This window comes from Nicotiana attenuata, chromosome 7 (genome assembly GCF_001879085.1).
Source record: "Nicotiana attenuata strain UT chromosome 7, NIATTr2, whole genome shotgun sequence".
Taxonomy (NCBI): Eukaryota; Viridiplantae; Streptophyta; class Magnoliopsida; order Solanales; family Solanaceae; genus Nicotiana; species Nicotiana attenuata.
Window position 1 is genome coordinate 47855842 of NC_031995.1, and position 17504 is coordinate 47873345.

The 17504-nt window shown below is 36.1% G+C and overlaps 3 protein-coding genes across 3 annotated transcripts; 2 read left to right on the forward strand and 1 right to left on the reverse strand.

Annotated features, from left to right (window-relative positions):
* On the forward strand, positions 806-6643 carry LOC109229049 (alanine aminotransferase 2-like). The gene is made up of 15 exons (XM_019394356.1): positions 806-1185; positions 1810-1860; positions 2046-2096; positions 2333-2398; positions 2476-2537; positions 3546-3624; positions 3715-3819; positions 3921-4031; positions 4236-4373; positions 4609-4683; positions 4871-4991; positions 5116-5270; positions 5353-5427; positions 5791-5994; positions 6202-6643. The coding sequence occupies exons 1-15, from the start codon at positions 973-975 to the stop codon at positions 6316-6318; spliced, it is 1623 nt and encodes a 540-aa protein (XP_019249901.1). The 5' UTR covers positions 806-972; the 3' UTR covers positions 6319-6643.
* On the forward strand, positions 7918-9306 carry LOC109229050. The gene is made up of 3 exons (XM_019394357.1): positions 7918-8271; positions 8367-8491; positions 9022-9306. The coding sequence occupies exons 1-3, from the start codon at positions 8086-8088 to the stop codon at positions 9101-9103; spliced, it is 393 nt and encodes a 130-aa protein (XP_019249902.1). The 5' UTR covers positions 7918-8085; the 3' UTR covers positions 9104-9306.
* LOC109229051 (protein SENESCENCE-ASSOCIATED GENE 21, mitochondrial-like) lies at positions 10016-11053 on the reverse strand. The gene is made up of 2 exons (XM_019394358.1): positions 10942-11053; positions 10016-10414 (listed from the first exon to the last, which is right to left on the reverse strand). The coding sequence occupies exons 1-2, from the start codon at positions 10986-10988 to the stop codon at positions 10144-10146; spliced, it is 318 nt and encodes a 105-aa protein (XP_019249903.1). The 5' UTR covers positions 10989-11053; the 3' UTR covers positions 10016-10143.

The window sequence follows — 17504 nt, forward strand, 5'->3', positions numbered from 1 at the left end:
CCCCCCCACCCAAAAAAAAACCAAATCTTTTTTCATCTTATTATTAGAAAGGCCAAATACATATACAGCCCATTCAACTTGGCACCATTTTTCATTTTGGTACTTTATCTCTACTTTATTCCATTTTGGCCCTCCAACTCTATTTTATATGTTCCATTTTGGCCCTCCAACTCTATTTCTTATATTCCACTTTAACACAAAAGCTGAAACCAGTGCAAAAAATATAGCGCGTGTGTATACACAAATCTGAGGTGTAATAAATATCCAATTAAATGTTGCCACCTAATTTTTTCATCATATCAAACGGGTCAATACTGAAATACCTGAACCCGACCGTATTTTTTCATCCACTGTTGCCCCATCTTCATTCTCTAAGTTCCAAAGCTTTCATCTGTCAATTTCATACCTAGCCCGTTTGGATGAAATAAACTCACAAAAATATGGTTGGGTTCAGATGTTTTAGTATTGACCCGTTTGACATATATGAAGAAATCAGGTGGCAACATTTAATTGAATATTTATTACACCTCAGATTTGAGTATACACGCGCGCTATATTTTTTGCACTGGTTTTAGCTTTTGTGTTAAAGTGAAATATAAGAAATAAAGTTGAAAGGCAAAAAAGGAACACATAAAATAGAATTGGAGGGCCAAAATGAAACAAGATAGAGATAAAGTACCAAAATAAAAAATAATGCTAAATTGAATGGGTTTGTATATGTATTTGGCCTATTAGAAACAGCCGAAACCTAAAACAGCTTACTCTACATTTTAGGAAATATGAATCTTTAAATTGGTTACAGTGACCAAGTAAAAAAATTGGCATAAGCCTAACTCGATGGAAACAGCAAATTGGAATTGTCTTCTTTGAGACGTGGGCAGCAAGTCAAACGCACTTGCTTTTTCAATCTTGACCACTCTAACCCTTGCCCTCTTTCCTCATTCTTCTTTATAATCGTTACCAGATTTCACAATGCGGAGATTCGTAACCCACAGAGCCAGAAATCTCATCTCCATTATTGTAACCAGAACTAGAACTACTTCTTCTATTTGTTCTCCTCCTCCTCTTACTTCCTCATTACTTGCTGCGTTTCGTTTCTTGTCCACTCTTCAGCCTTCTTCTCCTGATTCAATGGGTTCCGATTATTCGTCCACACCTGTCACTCGAGACACCCTTAACCCCAAGGTAATCTTAATTTTAATTTTAATTTTTTTTCCGGCCTTATTGCATCTAAAAGATGTAGTCTTTTATACTGTTTCACCGAATTTTATCTGTTCATTGGATTTGCCTCCTCACTATTGGTAATAAATAAATTATACTATTGCTCATTATGGGTTTTTACCGACCTACTATAGTATTTGTTGAGTGTTTTTCGTGGCTATATGTGTGGTAACGGAACAAGTTTAAATGGAGAAATGGATATTGAGGATTTATATAGCCGACCCAACTGTTCTCTCCATCATTGCGTTAGATTAGTTTTTTTTAACGGTCAAATGTTGGTTAAATTTGTACCTTTTTCAAAAAGAAATTGTACTAGTTCTATTCTAATTTAATGTGTTGCCAAAAATCGGATCTTTTGAGTCTTCATTCTTTGGAATTGGTAAGTGTTGATGCGAAAATCAATAGAGAGTACTGAGTCTTTATTGGAGAGCTAATTGATACATTGTTGCATTCATCATCTGATTTGACGCTTTCTACATCGACTTAAATGCTGCGGTTTTCACCAGTTTTCCCAAAGACCGTATTTCGAGTTTTTGTCTTGAATTTACATTACTTGACTAATTTTATGGTCTATTTTGTTCGGTTCAGGTTTTAAACTGTGAGTATGCTGTCCGTGGAGAGATTGTCACACTTGCTCAGGTAGTCTTTTTACTTGGTTTACTTGGCTATGGCTTTTGTTTGTTGATTCCTGTAAACTGGATATGGAATCTATGTTTGAGACTTCTGTTGATTGAGCTATTATTAATTGGATCTGCTGAATTTCATAATTTTGAAGAACTTGTATGTGTTCAGAGGGGCCTGTTTAATTTTTCTTTATGATGCAGAAATTGCAGGAAGAAATCAAGGAGAATCCAGGTTCTCATCCCTTCGATGAGGTATTCACTCTTGTAAACTTGGTTTTCTTCTTTCCCCTTTTGCTTTAACGATCCATGCTTTATAAATACTTCATTTCCATTTATGTAATTGATGCCAGTCTCGGGAATAGATCTTCAATAGAACTATTCTTACAAAGCTCTACATCGGTTATAAGTTGATGACCTGAAGTAGGCACCACCTAGAACTTTTTTGAGTTTCTAATTTATTCTGTCATCGTTCCTCTGATTACGTGCAGATCTTATACTGCAATATTGGAAATCCTCAATCACTGGCTCAGCAGCCTATCACTTTCTTTAGAGAGGTGGGCATAAATTAGTCATATAGTTTCATTATTTATAGAATCATCCGGCAATTTCTAAGGTTAACTTTTTATGTTAGGTCCTTGCATTGTGCGACCATCCAGCCATTTTGGACAAAAGTGAAACACAAGGTCTGTTCAGGTATGAAATTTTTCGGCCTCTGCATCTTTTAGTTGAATGGAATAAAATATGCACTTGATATCCATATATAACTGACTTCTGTAACATGACTGTCACCAGCAAATTTTCATGTCAGTAGTCTATTCCCTGTACACTTGGAAGATGATATGATTATATATCCTGCTATTGACAATTTGACATGAGTCGGCAGCTGTCCTTCTATATTGTTGTTCAGTGAATAATAAGCAGGAGTTAATTCAACATTCGGATGACTGTTTTTTTAATTCTTATTCGAAATGTCCAACTCATACGAAAAAGTTTTTGTTTTTGAAGTCTATTCAAGTGAGGAAAAAAATGAGCTGTCATTGAATATGAGCTACCAATATACACCGAAATATTATTGAGAACTATTTACTTGAGGTAGATAAAAGAAAGGCTTGGAGAGGTGTCAGTGCTAATTCCTTATGTTGCTCCCAAGATCTATTTGAACTAAGTGTTCCTTCTTTAGATGCATTCTAAATTGGAATTCCGTGTTTGCGTCTTTTCATAGTCACCTTTGGTTTAAGGATTCAACTTCAAACCTACAACTTATTTGATCTGTCTTGTTTTTATTTTCATTGGAAAAGGTCATAGTTTTTGAGTTCTTTTATTCACTATGTGCTTTTTATACTTTTTTGCAAGTCCTAAAGATATTGTTTGAAATCCATATATTATTGTATTTATAAAATATTGAAAATGGCAAAGCATAGAAATCTGACTCAACGAGAAACAAAATTTCTTGTCTTACGACTTCACTTTTTAAAACCCTGGTTTCTTTTGATAAAGAGTGTGAAGAAGAATTCTTCATCAACTTTAACTCTCCTTCCAGTTCAGCAATAGCTTGACACAATTTTTTGGTCTGTGGAATATTGGTTTATGCCGTGCAATCATTGTTTGGAAGAGGAGTTCTCTTCAATTTGAAATTTCAAAATGGTTGTAAACTTTGAGAAATTGCAACTGCTTTTTTTCATTCTTTCTTCGCTTTTGTAGTGCGGATGCCATAGAACGAGCTTTCCAGATCCTTGACCAAATTCCTGGGAGAGCAACTGGTGCATACAGCCACAGTCAGGTGAGTATCTTCTCGAGATTATTCCAGTTTTGCAGAGGGTTATGTAGGTTTAATAAATTTATAACTTTTTATTGTGTTCCCTAAATACAGGGTATCAAAGGATTGCGCGATACAATTGCTTCTGGTATTGAAGCTCGTGATGGCTACCCTGTGGATCCAAATGATCTTTTCTTGACTGATGGTGCAAGCCCAGCGGTAAATTTTATTTATATCCTTTTTATTTTAATATCTTTTCGGAAAGTAGCTTGTAGCAAATATCACGTAGTTGGTAATGCTGGTTCTTCTCTTTTATTCAGGTTCACATGATGATGCAGCTGCTCATCAGGTCAGAGAATGATGGAATTCTCTGTCCCATTCCCCAGTATCCTCTTTACTCTGCTTCAATTGCCCTCCATGGTGGAACTCTTGTACGTACTGTTGCTGAAATAAAACTGAAGATTGATGTCTATACAAATGTTACTAAATGCCATGTTTGACTGCTCTTATGAGAGCTTTTCTTGAAAGTACCACTAGTGCATGCATTAATCTGATCAACTTATTCTTTAAAGACCCTTTATTTGATTCTTGACCTTTGAGAAGTTCTTAAATTTGCATATCATCTGGTTTTGTAGGTTCCTTATTATCTTGATGAACAAACAGGATGGGGGCTTGAGATCTCAGAACTTGAGCAACAGCTGAAAACCGCAAAATCCAAGGGTATTGATGTTAGGGCTTTGGTTGTGATCAATCCAGGCAACCCTACTGGGCAGGTAGTCTTATAATAGATTTTGGAAGGCTCATTTATGATTTTTCTTCTGAAATAGGAACATAATAAACATCTTTGACAAGATGCTGTTGCAATAGTATATGATATCTTTCGCTCCCCCAAAATAAAAAAGAAAAAAAGAAAAAAAGGGAAGATAAAGGATAAAAAAGAAAAAAATAGAAATAAGCCCTATTTAACCATTTGATGTGGTATGAATATTTTCCTATGCGTAACTATAGGTTCTTGGTGAGGCCAACCAACGGGAAATTGTAGAATTCTGCAAGAGGGAAGGCCTTGTCCTTCTGGCTGATGAAGTGAGTTAATTATCCTCTAAAATTCTTCTATGCTTGATATGACAAGTCTTTTGCTTCCTCAGCAGCTTGTTGACTCTGAACTTGTTTATTGATGTTTCACTATCAAATTTTGACTTTCTGAGCAATCTGGGGTTGTATTGAACTTCAACGTTGTAATTCTCTTTCATAATTTATGGAACTAATACAGGTCTATCAAGAAAATGTTTACGTGCCTGACAAGAAATTCCACTCATTTAAGAAAGTTTCCCGCTCAATGGGATATGGTGAAAAGGATATCTCTTTAGTGTCTTTCCAGTCCGTGTCAAAAGGTACATATTTCCCTTTCCTTTGTCATTTCTTTGGGTGGTGGGTCCGGGTGGTTTAAGAAGGGGGATAGGGCTTCTTATTCAAATAAATTTTGTTCTTATTTTTCGTTTACCTTGGCGGCTTTAGGATTCTATGGAGAGTGTGGAAAGCGAGGAGGTTACATGGAGGTCACTGGTTTTAGCCCTGAAGTGAGGGAACAGATATACAAAGTGGCGTCTGTCAATCTGTGTTCCAATATCTCTGGTCAGATACTTGCAAGCCTCATCATGAGTCCCCCAAAGGTTTGTATTGCTATTTCCCAATAATGTGTTTGCCTTGCATATTCCCTGAGGAAAAGGCTAAAGAGAGCATGGGTACATGCAGGTGGGAGATGAATCATACGTGTCTTTTTCTGCGGAGAAAGAAGGAATACTCTCGTCCTTGGCAAGACGTGCAAAGGTTAGTGAAAACTGGCATATAGGGCCGTTGATGCTATTATAATTAGTTTGTTCATTTGAAGTAGGAGAAACTGAACCTGAACATAAGAACTGCTTAATATAACAACAACAACAACCCAGTGGAATCCCACAAGTGAGGTCTGGGGAGGTTAGTGTGTACGCAGACCTTATCCCTACTCCTCCGGAGTAGAGAGGCTGTTTCTGATAAGAACTGCTTAATATAGCAAGCAAAAAATGATTTCTGAAAATTTACTTCAGTAGACTTCATATTTTAGCTTCATTTTTTGAGTTTATATCTGTCAACTTGTTAAATATTCCATTTCTCATATTTTTTTTCCCTCATCTCTTTTAACAATACCGTCAGACACTAGAAGATGCATTAAATAGTTTGGAAGGAGTGACATGCAATAGAGCAGAAGGGGCTATGTATCTCTTTCCGCGTATTAACTTGCCCGACAAAGCAATAAAAGCAGCAGAAGCAGCTAAAACTGCACCAGACGCCTTTTATGCTAAACGCCTCCTTAATGCCACTGGAATCGTTGTTGTTCCAGGCTCTGGATTTCGTCAGGTAATTGTTACATTTGTAGCTTTGCCATCTTGTCAATGCCATTATTAATATTGATATCCTTTGGTAATAGTTTCCGACCATTTTCAAAAAATTTGCATGAACTTTTCACTTGAATGGTAAAATGTCGCCAGAGAAAAAGCAAGCATTTCTGATTATCTTGTACATGTTGGTCTCTCTCTTACACTACTGGTTTTTGCTTCTGTGTAGGTTCCTGGAACCTGGCATTTTAGGTGCACAATATTACCACAAGAAGAGAAGATACCAGCTATTGTATCTCGTCTTACAAAATTCCATGAAAAGTTCATGAGTGAATTTCGCGGTTAAGGAATCGGGACTACCTCCTAACGGATCCTAATAATAGAAAATTTTGAATAAGCACTGCCGGTTGGTTCTTGGCTGCGGATGTTTTTGTTTGGGCTCTACTTAATAGTCGAATTGTCAGGACTGTAATGTCCCAAATTTTGGGGATTGTTTCTCATTTTCTGGTTCGGATTCGCCCTTCCTCAGTAGTTGAAGCGTATAAGCTTCAGCTAAAACTGTAGCCTGTTAATTTATCCCAAGCCCAGACGTGCAGTGGAAATATAAATGTGATTTGTGCAATACATTTATCATGTAACTAATGCAGCAACTTCTCAAATCATCACAATTATATCATATCTAAAAACCTAAAATAGTGGATTCAGTTCATTAACAGATTGTTACAAAAGAAAAATCCAGAGACTACTACTAGATGGGGGTGTACAAAGAAAACCGACAAACCGTTGCCGATAATCCGAGTCAAACCGAGAAAAAAAACTCGACTATGGTTTGGTTTGATTTGGTTTGGTGTTGGAAAAAAAGAACTCGACCATAATTGGTTTGGTTTGATTTTAACTAAAGAAAGTCAAACCGAAATTTTTTAGATATATTTAATATATAAATATACATATTGTGATGTAATTTATAAATATTTCTTAAAAAAAATTCATAATTATATCTTTTAAGGTATTATTTCAATGTTCGACTTAAAACTTTTGAATGTTCCAATAAGTTTTATAGCCATTAAAATTAGTAAATTAAATAATGCTAACAAAAGCCCAAACCAAAATCAAATAAATACTAATGCTAACAAAAGACATTCAATTCAATACTACGAACGGGAATGTATTGAATATCTATTTTTGGTTTTGCAATAATTTAGATAAAAATGCATAACCTATTTTTATTTATTCTTTAGCGTTTAATCATGTAATTAATACTCCCTTATTAGTCTACTTATTTTAGCATGACTTAGTACTTTTAGATTATGTTTATTTTTATTTTGGCTTTTTAATTAGCAATATTTATATTACATAATTTTATTGTCTTTATTGTTGAATATTTAGGATAATGCCATGACACATCTCATATTTTGTATTATTTTCTTGGAAAATACTTTATATAGTTATATCTTACTAGGATTAAAGAAATATTTTGAGCACAAGTTATATGTTTTATTTTACGAAGATTTTACTGGAAAAAACCCCCGAAAAAACCCGAATAACCCGAAGACCCGAGATTGAAAAACCCGAGTTTTATTGGTTAGGTTTGGTCTTTAAATTTAATAACCCGACACAATTGGTTTGGTTTGGTAATTGTAAAATCCGAACCAACCCGACCTATGTACACCCCTTCTACTTGATAATGGATGTAAAAGGAACAACGAAGAAGCCTGATCTAACATTCATAGCTGATGTATAATTAGAGACACTTGGGTTTTGTACTTTCCACTTTAACTCAACACATGCAGTATTCAAACAATTGCATTATTGAGAGACTTTAAAACTAATTTTTGTTTTCTTCCTAGTTAGAAAAATGTGGCGAATGAGAGGTTATATACCATATATCCATATCAATTGTATTATTGAGAGACCCACATGCAAACTAATCAAACAGAAAAATAGTGCTATCAGCTGACCAGATGATCAGTCATCACCAACATCAACAGTTAAAAGATAAGCTGAACCCAATCCCAGAACCATATTTAGCTCAATATTTTCTATACAACTTATTATTTGGGCCAGAGTTTTTCTGAAGCTCCACTGCAGTAGTGCATTTCCTAATTTAGAATCAATGGCTGTTAGATACTTTCTTTCAGCTCCTACACTTATTCTGAATTCATCTTCGTCCGAAAGGGAAAAGCCTTCCCACAGACTCTTTGTGCATGCAAGCAATAGCAAAATCTCAATCAACAATAATACAATCACAACTACTTTTAATCATCTTGGTACCAGATCAGCTTCCAACATCAAGCTTAAGGTTTTACTCCATGCCATACTAATCTGTAACGTATCGGTCTTTTTCTTTCTTTTTTGTTATATATATTTTCCCTCAATATGCTCTGATATGTATAGGTATTCGAAGATCGGTCTAAGGGGATAGTTTGTTATAAAGATGAGAATGGAGAGATCACCTGTGAAGGATATGATGAAGGTCCTCGTTTCAGCCAGCAATTCCCAAGTTTTTCTTATCGTTCGAGGTAAGTAATGATAATAGACTTAATACTGACTGATGAATGGTGAATATTTCATTTTTGGAACGATACAATCTAGATAACCATCGAGCACCGTGGATTCTATTTGAAGGCTACTTTCATAACGAGACGATTACATGTGCAATTTGGCCAACAATTAAATACTACATTACATTTGGTGACTATACTTGTAATACTTAGTTCCGTAGTATAAATAGCCCTTAAGGCTCTCGTTTTAGACTAAGCTTATTTTGATATTAAGAATGAAAACTCATTGTGAGTGTTTAGGATAATTCCTATGTTGGTTGATTACTTATTAATGTGAACATGGATTGATTCCCCTTGAGGGTTTTGGTTCAATTAAGTCTAAACTGATTGAGTATTTGTTTATATTCAAATGCTCTTTCAATTTTCTTAGTTGATTCTCTAAGAAATCTCTATCTTTCTATCCTTTTAGTTGTATTCTTGTTATTTTGCTTCTACGTTCGTATAATGGACAACTGATTTGTTACGTGATGTGTGACTTAAATATCCAGAGACAGAGAAATTATAGAGCTTCTCGAAAGATGTTGCTTTCATATGGCTGATGCTGCTGATCAATTCAACCCTGCAGAGTAATGGAGTTTCCAAGCTTACTTGCTCAGATAATGTGTTTAACCACAAGAAAAGAACAAGGACCTTCATTTCATGGTCCAATTGTAACAACAAGAAGTAAGATTTACAAGTGGAAATTTATTTTACCAATCCAACCCAATGCTTGTGACTCTATATCCTGTTTCTTCTCTCACTAGTTAATAGAATAGAGTGAATTTCAAGTCCAAGTTCCATTTTATGCTAATGGCGAGTGCCTGTTGTTGGGTGCGTGAACAAAATCCCACTTAGAAAGCTGGAAAAAAAATGTTCTGCTTATAAGGAGTTGGATACTCTTAATGGTGTGAGGCCTTTTGGAGAAAACCGTTCGGCCCTGGCCAAAGCTGATAAACACTCAAGAAAGGGGAGCGAGGGAGAGAAAGTAAATAAAATCAGCATGACCATGTTAAGACTGATCACCACTCATACAATTCACTAACAGAGTATTGAACTCATAATCAATAGATATACAAATATATCTGATTGAGTTGGCTGAAGGTGAAGAAATTTAAACATACAGAAGTGAAGGCTCCTATCCAAATTAGCAATCTGACCTGTTGCTTCAGGAGTTTTGGCATTGCTAATAAGTTGACTACCAGATCTGTTGTTTGTCAATAGACGGATTGCAATCAGAACCTCAGTAAACAGAAGTTCAGCTGAGGCAACAATCTGTTTTTGATTTAATCACTAGGGGTCGTTTGGTAGGTTGTATAAGAATAGTGCGGAATAAGGTGTACAGGCTCAGATTAGATAGAGTAAAAGTAGCAAAAGCCATGTTTTCTCGCACCTCATTCACTTCTAGTTGTGTTCAATCCTGATACACATATGGGATAATATGTGAAATAACAATTCGGAGCATTAGTAATACATGAATTGAAACATCCAAATAACAAAACTAACTCTCATAATAATCGACAAACTTTTATTTTCTATTATTTCAAGCAAAGTTGGAGGCCGAAAGCTAAGGCTATAAATACAACATATATTAGGAGAAACCTTAGAATATATATATATATATGGAGGCTGAGCTATGCCTTTGGCATTGTGAATTTTCTGTTGGTGGATAGAAACTTCTGTCGTAGCTCCGTCGCATCGCCGTCATTGAAATGTGTTTCTGGGATCCAGTTTCCAGTCTTGGGATCTCTCATCCAAAATATCTCCTTCCCTACACTTTTCTCAATATTACTTTTCTCAATATTGTTTGAAGAAGAAGAAGAAGACGACGACTCGGCCACCTTCCTAATATTGGAAGCAACAGGCCGCCCTTTTACAGTCTCTGCTGCTACTGTGTATCCTCTCCTGCACCCACAAAAAATAGCTAATTACTCCACTGTTCCATTCATGTTTGAGTTTCCACAAACTCATTTTTAAAGAGATTTTTGAAACTTGTGATTTTAAATATGTCAAGATATTTATACGGCTATAGCTTATAAATTGAGAAATTTAATGTTAAATTATTTTCAAAATATGTAAATCTGTCATTCATTGGAAGGGGAGCCTTGGAGAATTGGTAAAGTTATCTCTGTGTGACTTATAAATCACTGGTTCAAGGCGTAGAAGCAGCTATTAATGCTTGCATTAAGGTAGACTGTCTATATCATACCCCAAAGGGTGCGGCCCTTTCCCGGACCCTGAGTTTATACATGATATTTTGTGCACCAGACTGCCATTTTTTATAAATCTATCGTACTTTCTGAACGGACTAAAAAGTAAGCAATGTTACACAAACGGGAAAAGAGGGAGTAATAGTGTTCACATGTTCTTGTGAGAATAAACGTTCAAAAAAATAAAAATGGCGTGGTTGGAAAGGTAGTTTGATCTCTAACCTGAGATCAAGAAGGAGATTAAAGCTGCTGAAGGGAACCCTAGGCATGATGAAGAATTTTGAGATGCGTTACAGATTGAGATGGTGTGTGTGTTTTTACGTTTAATATAAAGCTGTATATATATATATATATATATATATATATATATAGGCAAGGCAGGAGACATGAGTCAAGAAGAATTATTAGTACAGTAGGACTTGGAAACACTTTGAGATTCGAGAGAGAGATGACTTGAAACGCAAACTATAAGATTCTGATGAGAAAATGGGAGAATTTCTAATAGTTGATGGTTACGTAATTTAGGGATTAATTAATTATAACTTCGTCCTAGAAAGAATGAAGATTTTGGAGCATCGAATCAGTGATGGTTTAGAATCTTGAACATGATTATTTATTTTTTAAACAATTTTTTTGTATTTACATATATTCAATTCAGGAAAAATTTGAGAATTGTTTCGATACATGTATGGGGCATCCCACTTTTACAATTTGAGTGGCTTTTTTATTGCGGTAAGAATATTGCTCTTATTCGATATGAAGAGCTACCATCAATTGATGCTCCAATATATGATCCTTTCCTTAATTACTATAGTTCTATCGCATGATGATTGATGACCCACCCCCCACCCCTACCCCACCCCCACCCAAAAAAAAAAAAAAAAAAAAGAAACTTCTACATTCTGTTGATCTGATCTCCAGAATTTCAACTTTGGATTTATACCAATTTTGGGATTGAAGACTTTGTTTGGGGTATCATGCTTTGTTTTATTCTTGTCGAGATAGTCACATGAAAATTGAAAATTATAGTACTGACATTAATCCTAATTACTAGTAGTCATAGAGAATGCTTGTCAAAAAAAGAAAGAAAAAAATTAGGAATAGAAAAATAAATTTTTTGGATTGTGGATAGTATTTATAGGTAGCAATATGTTATGTTATGTTAAATTCAGATTGGTTTGCTGGTATTATATTAGCTCTCTCCATGTTTTGAAAAGCTTGACTAATATGGAGCTTTTATGTTAAATTCAATATAGCTCTCTCTATTGAATGAGCTTTTATGGAGCAGGTGCTGAATGCATTGGCTTTCCAGAACAGTTTGTGAGATGATCATGACATGTATGCAAAGTGTCACATATTTAGTATTGGTTAATGGTTCATTGACACAACCATTTGAAGCTAGGAAGGGGCTGAGGCAAGGGGATCCATTATCTCCATTTTTATTTGTGCTGGCAATGGAATATTTGACAAGGAACCTAAAGACTTTGAACCAGATTTCAGACTTCAATTATCATCCAAGTGTGAAAAGTTGCAAATTTTGCAACTTGGTTTTGCAGATGACCTTTTACTTTTTTTGCAAGGGTGACATATGATCAATCAAGCTACTTTATAACTGCTTCATGGAATTCTCAAAAGCTTCAGGATTGGTGATTAACAAGAATAAAAGCTCAATCTTTTTTTGAGGGGTATCACAAGATGCCCAAGAAGCTATTCTGCAATTTCTGGGAATCAAAAAAGGAGAACTGCCAGTTAGATACCTAGGAGCTCTCCTAAGTTCTAAGAGAATATCAGCAGTTCAATGCTAGCCGTTAATTGATAAAATAGTCGGCAGAATAACCTCATGGACAGCCAAATTCCTATCTTATGCTGGAAGTCAATTGATCAAAAGTGTACTGTTCTCTACTCAAACTTACTGGGCACAAATCTTTGTGCTCTCAAAGAAGATCACTAAACTAATTGAGGCAATATGCAGAAGTTTTTTGTGGACAGGGGAGGGCAATATCTCCAAGAAAGCATTACTGGCATGGGAAAAAGTATGTCTGTCCAAATCAGCAGGGGGTTTCAATATTATGAGCATCACACTGTGGAACAAATCAGCTATATGTAAATAATATTGGAACCTATGCAAAGAGAAGAACAAACTTTGAATTCAATGGATGCACAGTTACTACATCAAAGGCAGGAACATATGGGAAGTCCAACTGAAGCAAGCATCATGGATGATGAGCAAGATTATAAAAGCAAAGAAGACATTTGAGGAAGCAGGCTTTAATCAAGAAGACATAAAAAAGATGAACCACTGTTCAATTAAGCATATATATCACAAGCTGAGAGAAAACTTCAGCAAAGTGAGTTGGAGAAGAGTTGTATGCAATAATGCAGGCTGCCCTAGGTGGACTTTTATACTAACACAACACATGGCAAGTTATATACCAAAGACAGACTGAGCAAAATCAGGAGTGCGTTCTGTGCAGACAAGCAAGTGGAATTATTTAGCACTTATTCTTTGAGTGCTCATATGTAGCTGAATTGTGGGGTAATCTGCTAGCTTGGCAAAGGATAAGAAGACCAGTATATGGATGGGCTGAGGAGCTAGCATGAGTTTTTTTGATTTACTTGTAAATATTTCCCTGGTAAATGAAAGTTTTTTTAATTACCAAAACAAAAAAGCTTGACTAATACTGCTCATCTGTCATATTCAACAATTAATAGATGAGAAGTGATTAATCATAACGTGTAACACGCTTCCTCTACTTTCATCCACAACCTCTCATTCCACTAACTAAAGACCCCATACGGTACGTTAACCAATCAACTTAATTCTCCCTAACAATCTCGTTTGTTCCGAATATTTTTAACTGGCATAGTGAAGTGCTATTATAAAGAACAAATATAAAGAAACTTGTTTGTTATAGCTATTAAAGAGACCAAACAAGGGTTGTGGTTGAGTGGTAAGTACTCCTTCATCCTTGACGAGAGGTCTCGGGTTCGAGTCCCTCGGTGTGGAGTCGTCTTTGTTAGGGAGCGCTTTACCCCCCAATATAATGTGGGACTTCTCGGCGCGAATTCGAATTTAGTCGGGCCCCAATGTGGGCACCGAATACCGGGTGAAAAACCAAAAAAAAACTATTAAAGAGGAGTTTGACTGTAAATATTTCCTTCATTCTACTCTATATGACATGTTACTTTGTTGTTGTGGTTACTCTATCTGACATGATTTTAAGTACTATTTTTATGTGAATAAGAACATAGAATCTTCAAAATTTTAATTTAAAAATAAAACTAACAAATCCAGAAATAACATAAAAATATTTTTTAATTTCATGTTTGGGTTATTGCATAGTCAGCTAGTTACTGATATTCTCGCGATGCAAGCACAATATCCTAAGTTTAAATACCAAAACCAAATGGAAACAAAAGCTAGTACTTCCTCCGTTTACTTTTATTTGTTCATTATACTAAAAATATATTTTCACTTTACTTGTTAATTTTAGAAAATTAAGAGAAAATCATATTTAGTTATTGTTTTACCCTTATTATTAATTATTCATTATGTTCAGTTTAACATTTCATGGCCGGTAAATAGCTCAATTATTTCAGTATTGATATCCAGCTTTGCCTTGCTTGTGTGTGTCTAAGCAGCCAAAACTCAAGAAGGCCTTCAGTTTAATTTTGGGCCTGACGAGTTAATTTGTTTGATGCGAGGCCCAAAAATGACCAGATTTGGTTTTCTTTGGTTTTGGGCCTAATTTCAGGCCCAAGAGTCATCTGCCTCAGCCCTTTTCTTTTTTTCCCTTTTGCCCTAAAAAATGGCTTGTGATGTAGAGCTCATCATATGGCTGGGCCTCTTTCTAGCCCAACTAAACCGCTGGGAAGGGCTGATTTTCCATTCCAAGTCGTGGGCTCAACCTCAAATCCAGCCCAATGTGTTTTTGTTAAATCATCAGCTGGTCCACAGTTGGTTTAATCTTGTTGAGCCCGTTAATTTATCTCAATGCTTTAGATTAATTTTTGAGTTAGATTAATCAAGAACTTTATAATCCTCTAATTGAACGTAGTTTTTTTCTTTAAAATAGAGTGAGGTGTGCCATCCATAATTAAATCACCCATGGCTCTCACAAATATTATAATTAGATATTAAAAATGAATATCCGTAGAAAAGCCTTTAGGCGCGTTTAAAATACTATTGTGCTTGTGTACACGTTCGCGTGATATAATTACGATTCTAAAAACCAATTCGGAGTATGCGTTCGCGCAACTTCGACCAACTTTTTAATAATAAAATTGTTATTAATAAAGTCCTCTTTAATTAAATGTAGTTCTTTAGGCCAAGGTGTGCCATCCATAATTGAATCCCTATGGCCCTCGTGTTAATTTTATAACTTAGATATTGAAAATGAATGTTCGTAGTTCGCTTTAGGCACGTTTAATATACCATCGTGGTTGTGTACACGTTTGCGTGACATAATTACGATTCTAAAAACAAAACCGGAGTATGCGTTCGCGCAACTTCGGCCAAACCTTCTTAATAATAATAAAGCAATTATTAATTGTGGACAGGTTCGCGTGACATGATTTTTGACGTGCCAAACAAACGGGTACACTAGGGGTGGGCATCGGTTGGTTTGGTTCGGTTTTGAATATTATCGGTTTTGCCTATCGGTTATCGGTTTACAAATATCATAACCCGATAACCAAACCGATAAGATATTGGTTATCGGTTATCGGTTAATCGGTTATCGATCATTATCGGTTCAGTTATCGGTTTACCCGATAAGATAAAACAACTAAAATAATTTCGCAATATATAAAACTGTCGAGTTCTCAATTATCTTGAGCCAGAAGTCAAGAAATAGATCAGATTTCCGTTGTCTTTAACAACTTTCTGATGCATGAATATAGGATTACAAAGGTGGAATGGAATATGATTGTATTGTTAATAAAACGTGGTCTTGTATCCTTAAGAACAGTTAAACAGAAGTTTACTGCTTAGGATTCTTAATATTCCAAAAAGAGAAACACTTGTTAAAATTATAAGTGGATAATGCAACAGCACCAAATTTATACATTTCTTGTCAAAGTCCATTTCATTTCTCATAAAACAGAATCTCCAAAAATGTTTAAAGACTAGACAAACGATTAGAACAATATCTCAAACAATAGCAGCGCGCACACACAGCACAACCCCCCCCCCCCCCCCAAAAAAAAAAATCCAGAGCCAGAATGCTTTCAAACAAACTAAGAAAAAGATGAAGATGAAGCAACTAAAAACTTACACGCCGGCCTGATTCTTGACGGGCTGACTGGTGAGGGCGTGATGCGACTGACAAGTGACGCCGGCCTGAGTCTTGACGGGATGACTGGTTACTGGTGAGGGCGTGAGCCGTGGTGAGGCAGAGAACTGGTGAGAGTGGGCCGTAGGGGTGCGGCGGAAAAATTGAGAAACTGAGAAAGAGATACAGACTTATTGAGAATTGAGAAAGAATAGGAAAAACCAATTATGAAACCCTAGTATAGTATGTATATACTTAAGGGTAAACTAGTAAATTAGTTAATTCTTATTGGGTTATCGGTTTTTACCCAATAACATAATTGCAAACCGAGCCCGAACCGATAACCCAATAAAAACATTTTTTAACCCGTTACCGAACCGTTAACCCAATAACCCAATACCGATAACTCAATAGATAATTAACGGTTCGGGTTATCGGTTTTACCCGATATATGCCCACCCCTAGGGTACACATGCGCGTGACCTGTTTTAAGATAATTTCTTAATTAAAAAGGCAAATGCACATAGGTTCTAAAATCAGTAATTAAACAATTTAATTAAGCCAAGTATGATCAAAGCGACAGTGCTAGAACCACGGAACTCGGGAGTGCCTAACACCTTCTCCCGGGTTAACAGAATTCCTTACCCGGATTTATGTGTTTCGCAGACATAAACAGAGTCAACTCTCCTCGATTCGGGATTTTAAACCGGTGACTTGGGACACCATAAATTATCCCAAGTGGCGACTTTGATCTTAAATAATAATCCCGTTTCGATTGTCACTTAAATTGAAAAAACTCCCCTATACCCCTTTTCGGGGGTAGTAAAAAGGAGGTGTGACAGCTCTGGCGACTCTGCTGGGGATAAGAACCCAGAACTTCTGGTTCAGGGTTCAAGAATTCGAGCTTGTAATATGATTTTGCTTGGCTTTATTTATTGTTGATATTAATGTATTTTTGTGAACCCAATGTGCTAACTGCCATTTCAATATTGTTTGAATGTTATTAAAATGCTTTCTTATGCCACCCTTCTGAGTCTTCTAAAATTTGGCGCATACGTTCGCGTGGCCCACTTTCTGTTAGAAGTCAATACCCGTTAGAACGAGGCATGGGTCAGTAACAAGGCCGGGCAGACTTTAGTGCTCCCGGTACGTTGCCCCCACCTCGGCTCGAGTTGTCCACTCGGGTAAACCCAGTCTAGAACACAACCCCATGTTTAAACTTAGAATAACATAACCTCATGCCAGATCCCTAGTAGGAACGTTTGTTTGCATCACATGCATTTGACTTAGGGGACTCAACACAGGGGTTGGGTCCATCTAGGACAGGTGTTCCCAAAATAACAGACCATCCTGATGCATCTTACGTGCTATGTGAACATTTATTTGTTTCGGCTCGCATGCTGACCGGCTAAGAGAGACAATCAGGGGAAAAACCAAGAGTGGCATAATAAACCCGATTTTGAAAACCTCGGTATTTGAAAATACCCCGAAACACTGCCGAATATATATATA

Bases quoted from the DNA above. Each gene is read 5' to 3' on its own strand.
- LOC109229049 (XM_019394356.1), top strand. From the start codon at position 973: ATGCGGAGATTCGTAACCCACAGAGCCAGAAATCTCATCTCCATTATT. The intron at 1,861-2,045 runs GTAGTCTTTTTA...TTTATGATGCAG, and splicing joins AGATTGTCACACTTGCTCAG to AAATTGCAGGAAGAAATCAA. The intron at 2,097-2,332 runs GTATTCACTCTT...GATTACGTGCAG, and splicing joins GTTCTCATCCCTTCGATGAG to ATCTTATACTGCAATATTGG.
- LOC109229050 (XM_019394357.1), top strand. From the start codon at position 8,086: ATGGCTGTTAGATACTTTCTTTCAGCTCCTACACTTATTCTGAATTCA. The intron at 8,272-8,366 runs GTTTTACTCCAT...TGATATGTATAG, and splicing joins CTTCCAACATCAAGCTTAAG to GTATTCGAAGATCGGTCTAA. The intron at 8,492-9,021 runs GTAAGTAATGAT...TTAAATATCCAG, and splicing joins AGTTTTTCTTATCGTTCGAG to AGACAGAGAAATTATAGAGC.
- LOC109229051 (XM_019394358.1), bottom strand. From the start codon at position 10,988: ATGCCTAGGGTTCCCTTCAGCAGCTTTAATCTCCTTCTTGATCTCAG. The intron at 10,415-10,941 runs GTTAGAGATCAA...TTGTGGGTGCAG, and splicing joins AATCTCCTTCTTGATCTCAG to GAGAGGATACACAGTAGCAG.